At 39.5% G+C, this 7,500-nt stretch overlaps 1 protein-coding gene across 7 annotated transcripts in view; it reads right to left on the bottom strand.

Annotated features, from left to right (window-relative positions):
* Positions 1 to 4,524: 4,524 nt before the first annotated feature.
* Positions 4,525 to 7,500, bottom strand: part of LOC129409799 (CMRF35-like molecule 5) — a 10,559-nt gene continuing 7,583 nt past the window's right edge. For 3 of the 7 annotated variants that reach the window (XM_055156550.1, XM_055156552.1, XM_055156551.1), the window contains 6 exons: positions 6,991 to 7,329; positions 6,817 to 6,852; positions 5,463 to 5,618; positions 5,281 to 5,382; positions 5,177 to 5,205; positions 4,525 to 4,897 (listed from right to left, as the gene is read on the bottom strand). In XM_055156550.1, the coding sequence (XP_055012525.1) occupies positions 4,793 to 4,897; positions 5,177 to 5,205; positions 5,281 to 5,382; positions 5,463 to 5,618; positions 6,817 to 6,852; positions 6,991 to 7,329 (767 nt within the window). In that variant the 3' untranslated portion in view covers positions 4,525 to 4,792. Of the gene's footprint in view, positions 4,898 to 5,176; positions 5,206 to 5,280; positions 5,383 to 5,462; positions 5,619 to 6,550; positions 6,668 to 6,736; positions 6,853 to 6,990; positions 7,330 to 7,500 lie in introns of all 7 variants that reach the window. The other 4 variants (XR_008632583.1, XR_008632582.1, XM_055156553.1 and 1 more) reach the window with 4 other exon arrangements.

Here is a 7,500-nt window from a genome sequence, read left to right on the forward strand (position 1 = left end):
TCTTACATTTCTTAGTGATTGCTTGATTTCCACAAAGACCTTTAAGTAGGCGGAGCACGAGGGGCTGTTCTCTGCATGTGACTCACTACAGTTACAGCACTTCAGACTACTTGTACAGGGATGTGCGGGATCGGGATCGCTGGAGCCACAGTGGACACAGCAGCACTGAGGATTGACAAACAGAATAAATATCCACAATACTTTAAAGCAGTTTAGTCTCAAGTGGCACGATCATACTCAAAACACGTGTTGTTTGGATGTTGCCTTTTCAGAGAATTGACTTCCTTTTGACATCTTTTGGGTACAAAGCTGACAAATGTGTAATCCTGACTCTTCATTTATCTGGCTCTTTGGCCACATCACAGTGAGGCCCAGACATTCATAGTGCATGTACTTCTGGCAGTTGGAGCACTTGACTTCTGCTTCATGTTGAGATTTATCACACCAACACAGCTTCACAGTCAGGTGGCATTTTGCTGCATGTTACAGTTTTATGTTACTACCTGCAGGCAGCACGGTGGCTGAGTGGCTAGCACTCATGCCTCACAGCAAGAAGGTTCTGGGTTTGATGCCTTTCTTGCATGTTTCTCCCTGTGACTGGATGGGTTTCCTTCAACCCAAAACATGCTACAGGTCTCCATAAACAGTGATAGTCAAGGTCAGTTAAATACAATAAATTCAGTCATTGTGTCCTAGGCAAGACACTTCGCCCAGTTTGCCTAGTATGAAAGTGTGTGTGTGAGTGATGGTGGTGGTTGGAGGGACCGATGGCGCCAGTGGCATGGCAGCTGCGCTTCTTCAGTTGCCCCAGGGCAGCTGGCTACATGCTTACCAGGGTACAGAGTGAATGAATAATGCTGAATAAAATGAAAGCGTCTTTGTGGACAGCGCTATATAAACAAAGACTTACTTGCTTACTTAGTTACCTGCAGTTCACGTTGGTATATAAGGCCAGCCAAACATGCATAAGATGCATATTTGAATGACATATGTATGAATACATGAAATATAGAGGTGAGAGCAGCGAAGCCTTCACTTTACCACCGTACAACTTCACTGTCACATGCACAGACAGAGGCAGGAGGAGACTTGCTGATGATATTAAGTTGATCCTAATTTCCTCATCAGATGAACGTGTCAAAACAGAAGTTATGCAGTGCTTATTCCTACAAATATTGTAACATGTAAACCGAACACTTTTACCCAATCCCAAGAGAGAAGCCGCCAGCTCCCACAAATTCATCCCAGGACGGACCTGATCTGGCACTTGTGTGGACGCCTGAAAATGTTGATACACTGACGTAGGAGCTCTCGTTGTGTTCTTATTGGACCACGTCACTGTGACTTGCTCCTTCCTGATTCGCTGGGTTCTTGACATCGGTCATGTGACACTGTTGTGGAAAACAATTTAAACAAACCACAGACAAATGGGAAATCCAGTGTTACATTCAGTAACAACTGAACCTCGTCGTCGGTCCACGAAAAGACTGTTTTCATGTTTGCCGTCTTCTTGAATCGAAATTAGCTGCTGCAAATTCAGACATGATTGTGGACACAGAAACGACATGTTGCAAATTGTTTCTGATACGTTGATTTGTTTCAGTGTAAATGTAACCTCAGGCTGTGTGTTCTGTTTGTGTAATATAACAACAGTGTTGGGGAGTAACAGATTACATGTACCGCCGTTACGTAATCAGAGTACAAATTATGAGTAACTGTATTCCGTTACAGTGACTGTTTCAATGAGTGGTAAATGGATTACAGTTACTTTGCTGAAATAAGTGGATTACAAGGCGGTATTTTCCTGTTTTCACATTTTGTGCTACATCCCATGTATTTATTTTTTTATTTCGGTAATTCCACTCATTTGCCGGAAACCCAAACAGAACGCGCGCAGTAAGAGCGATGTAAACGTCATGTTAAAGCTGGCGGTGTCAGTCACACAATGGGAGCAGCAGTGCATTGGTAAAAACGCATTTGTGTCTTGGAAATTCTTCTCCCGATGTGAGATATATATATATATATATATATATATATATATATATATATATATATATATATATATATATATATATATATATATATATATATATATATATATATATATATATATATATATAACAAATATAAAATTGCCTACAACTTAAATGTGAAACAGGAGCTACTGGCACTGGAGAAAACAACCTGCATAGACTCATAATATCTGCACTACTGTCCTACACTGACCTGCCACATGAGTGGACACACACACAAACACACACACACACACACACACACACACACACACACACACACACACACACACACACACACACACACACACACACACACACACACACACACACACAACACACACAAACACACACACGCCACACACACACACAACACACACACACACACACACACACACACACACACACACACACACACACACACACACACACACACACACACACACACACACACACACACACACACACACACACACACACACACACACACACACACACACACACACACACACACACACACACACACACACACACACACAAACACACAAACACCTTCATCATCGTCATCAACCTGAGAACCCACGGACCACGTCTCCTTCCGTAGTTACTGCGTGGACACCGACGTCTCGTGCGCCGCGTGTGGACCGTGTTTTCTCACGTAAACCGCGCTTCCTCCTGTGCGCCTCTAAACCAGAACTAACACCAGGACTAAACCAGGACTAAAACCAGGACTAACCCAGGACTAAACCAGGACTAAACCAGGACTAAAACCAGGTCTAAACAACATGACACCTAACAGTAGGTTGACATAATTTAAGGTGATCTCATATAAAAAAATCATTTCTCTATCAATAATATTTTTTAATCTGGTGAAGGAAAGGCTGATCTTGTTACTGTCTTTTAACAGACAAAACCTCTTATATTAAGATATCGTGGTCTTTGTTTCTCTACAGTAAACAGTTGCTTATTCATGGAGACTTGGGCTCAGACAATTTGAAGACAACAAACAAGAATTTTCAGGATGTGGTTGCTACATTCATGTCATTTAAAAAAAACATGACAATATCAAGTAATCCAAAGTAATTCAGATTACGTTGCTCACTTTAAGTAATTTAATGGATTACGTTACAAACTACATTTTGGGGTGTGTAATCTGTAATCTGTAGGGGATTACATTTTAAAAGTCACCTTCCCAACACTGTATAACAATAACATAACAATAAATCTATACTGGTTAACAATATGTGGGTTGTTATAGTGTTGTTCTATGAAGTTAGAGAAAACTAAAACTACACAGAGACACACACACACACACACACACATACAACAGCAAATACACAAATGTTGGATATTTTATTCCAATCATGTCACATTCAGCTGTTGAGGCTCTTGATAAAGGTAAACATGAACCTACCTGACATTAAGTTAGCAAGAGACTATGAGGTATGCTAACACATATCATTTTGTAACAAGACATCGTAATTTAATAATCAATAAGGAATTGGCCTTGTGGACAATTCATTAATGTTACATACCCGTCCTACAGACACTTCCATTTCAGGAGTGTCAAATGTTTTGTGTGTCAACTGCTGCCACCTGCTGGTGGTGGGAGGAGGATCTGTTTTTTGTAGATCATCCTCTGTACATTTATGAACATTAATGAGACAAAAATAACCCTGTACTGGAGTTCCTTGATGTTCTTAAAGACTTCTCACACTGGCCACACTTGAATAGTGTCTCAGTGTGAAGTCTCATGTTTGTCAAGTTGATGTAGTGAAAACTTTCTCACATTGTTCACATTTGTCTTATCTCCAGTGTGGACTCTGGTGTGTCTTTGGAGATGTGCTGATGGAGAAAAACTCTTCCCACACTGGTCACACTCATGTGGCTTCTCTCCAGAGTTGGTTTTGTGATGCAAATGTATCACTCTTTTGAACACAGATTGTTTTGAGAAGAAAAACGCTTTATTTTAATGTCCCCAGCCAACTTGCCGGACTACTTTCATCAGCACCGAAAACAGCCAGTATCTCGGCTCACCGGACCCTGTCGTGGGTAAGTCAGTGTGGATGCACGACACTGCTCATGGAAATACCATACAGATTCATGTCAAAAAACCCAAACTATCCCTTTAAATCCCCGTGTGTCTGGAGAGGGCACAACCAACGATCTGATATGACCTAAATAATAACGGCACATACATGTAAAGGACCAAACACAATAGATACTATTAACAAATAAGTATTTCACCCCAGCTGAGTGATTAGGGAGCGGTGAGGACCTAAATGGTCTTTACAAGACTGGTAAAGAAAAATTAGATTTAGGTCAGTGTGAACATTTTGGTTCACTACATACTCTTAGCCCAGTATGTAGGTGTCTGTATTTGCACCTGTGGTTAGTGATTTAGAGACATGAACATGAACTCACATCCAGACATGCACACAGTCAGGCACATGCACTGTCTTTGTGAGCACTCTTCTATATTCACACACTGGAAACCACCACAACAACAGTACAGAGTTGAACTTATTCACTTTATTATTTTGACTTCAGAGTTAAAAAGTAAGAAAGGTTAAATTACGAAAAGTGGGCTGGTGTTGGATCTGAGAAAAGAGATTGCCTCAGTGTAGTCGGATTCAAGCACTTTACATTTTTTAAACACGGGGTCCATATTAATTTGACCAAAACATCTATATTCCATTGAACTAATGACAACTGACACTTGGATGGAGTGACATCATACTTGAGGTGTTCTACATGTCCTCACTTGTCTTGACTTGGTCTCATATGTTACTGTAGGTTTGGTTTGGGTCCATGTTGTCCACAGGGAGGTTCTGGTAAATGCAGTCTGCAGACTCCTTCACTGCAGCAACACGGTAGTTTTCATACTATTCAAAACAACAAAGCAAATGAATGACATATTATAACTGGAAAGAGATTTGTAAAGACGATGTATCACACTTGTGAGGGGGATTAACTGTAACACATCACAGATTTAGATAATATTAACTTTTAGTGTTCTGAAAATGCTATAATCGTCTAAAACTACTTAAGAACATGTTTTGTAGACTCTGTTCATAGACGTTGAATGGAGCCAATGGGCTGTTTTAAGTTTGTCACATACTTTGGAACGCAGAAAATTAACAGATTAAGATATATTCCCTCACCTCTGGAGTTTCACAGTCATCAGCAGCAGCTGTAAAATTTTCACAAGTGTAAAATGAACCAGATGGATAAAAAAGTGCATTATTTTCATTGGAGTGTGGCTCACCTGTTGGTCTATTGGTTTTCCTTTTCCAGCACCAAATCAAAATACTCCCTGATACAATAATCAGAATGGTGGTTACACTCACAGCAACATACTGCAGCACAACTGAAAGAGACGTGTTCAGAAGTGTCAGTGAAACTCAAATCATGCAGATGTAATTCTGAACATCATTTTTCAGAAGCTACCAGACAGTGTGGATGAGTTGTGCTCCTCCTGAGGTTGCTGTGAGCTCGTCACTTCAGATGCTTCTTGTGTCCTTTGTGTCGTCTGTGCTGGTGTCACATTATGGAGGGATGTGGTGGGAGCAGCTCCGAGGGTCAAACCTGGTGTTGGGGTTTCCACTGCAAAGAAAGATTAAAGGATTAAAGATTCAAGAATATCTATATCACATTACTGGCTGATGCAATAATCGATCTATACAATAACAGGGACAAAAAGACAGATTTGATTCATGATTTTCCTTGTGAGTGAGTGTGAACAGGTCAGCAGTATTTGGCTGCTGGAGTAGGATGGTACAGGTACATATATGGTGATGGCATCTGAACCAATCTGTGACGGCTGTGACATTTAAAAGCTCTGCCAGAGTGAGTGTGTCTGCAATCTTTGACTCATTACCATGTAGCCAAGAGGGCTGTGGGCTAAAAGGGAAAAAACTCTCCACAAATATCTGCATTCTCCTGCATTCAAAACACCATAGCTCCATTTCCATTTTCCTTTATACCCCATACTCACCCTCTGCTCTGGACTTCTGTGTTTTCCTCACAAAATGTGACACATGTAAGATTCTGCATCTATTTAAACAAATTATGAAGGGCAATATTGACTTTGAAATTTCTGAAAGTGAAAGTGCTTTAAAAAAAAAAAAAAAAAAAAAAAGGTTTACTATTTAACTTTTCTGGTGCAGGGTCACATACTTGATTGTTTTGCCAGGAATGTTTCATGGTATGGCATTAAACTTAATCTACTTTTCATTAATGCCAAAAACTACTTGGTTTGGTGGAGTTATCTGCTGGTCTCCATGGAGATAAGTTTTATACAGTTTTGTGAAACATAGCAGAAAAACGTTAAGACAAAGGTCTTAATGTGGTCTTGTTGTGAAGATAAATTAATAAATAAAAAAGGATTTTGGACCGTCCACTTAAAAACGGACACTACCAGGCAAAAGTCTGGACACTTCTCATTCATGTTTTCTGCTTTATTTCCATCACTGAAGGCATCAAAACTATGAATGAACATTTATAGATTGTAGGAACAAAAATAAACTCTAACTAACTTGTTTCGAAACTTGTTTTGAAAACAGACACCCTTTGCTTTTATCACAGCTTTTGACAATTGGTGTTCCTTGACCCTGACCCTGGTTCACCTGTGAAGTAAAAAACATTTCAAGTAACTTTATTTCTCTGTTACTGGGAAAAGGCCAAGAGTTTGCAGCTCTGTCAACAAAGCAAAGGGTGGTTACTTTGAGGAATTTGAATATAAAATATACAAATATTTAGTTGAGTTATTTCACTTTTGTTTCTTTGTTTGATAATTCCATACATTTTGCATCATACATTTGAAGTCTTCTGTATGAATCTATAATGTAGAAAGTGATAAACATGAAGAAAAAGACAACTGAAGGAGACGGTGTGTCCAGTTTCTACTGGTCGTGTCCAAAGTGCAGAGTTTAAAATGAACAATCGTCTGGTGATGTCAAATGTGGAAATAACTTACCACTGATGACTTTTAATATAAATGTTGAAATCTCTCCATGTTCCAGACCACATGTGTATGACCCAGCATCAGATCTTCTCACGTTTGTGATGATCACATTTAATTGTAGTACTTGCGTGTGAGATTCTTTGATAACTTCAATGCCGTATCTTCCATTCTGCAGTCGGTTGTTTGCAGTCTCAACCAAAGTGTCTTCTTTCCCTTTACAGTCATTTTGACAGAAGATTTTTTTGTTTCCATTGAAATAAAGTAAACATTGGGCTGTAAAATTGTGTCCTTCTGTTGCTTCAATCACTTTAGTCTCTGTTTTGCTGAATAATAGTCTTCCATGGCACAACACTGTTGAACACAAGAATGAAAAGTCATTTTGTACAGAAATACATAAAAATACTGGAATAGAGACAATGAGATGGACAATGGAACATGATGCAAACTCAACAGACACATTAGAATTACACTGGCAGTTAAAAGTTTGGACACACCATCTTTCTACATTTTATATAGACATCA

Source organism: Boleophthalmus pectinirostris, unplaced genomic scaffold, assembly GCF_026225935.1.
Source record: "Boleophthalmus pectinirostris isolate CB_2022bp ecotype Guang Dong unplaced genomic scaffold, ASM2622593v1 HiC_scaffold_20, whole genome shotgun sequence".
In the NCBI taxonomy this organism is placed as follows: Eukaryota; Metazoa; Chordata; class Actinopteri; order Gobiiformes; family Gobiidae; genus Boleophthalmus; species Boleophthalmus pectinirostris.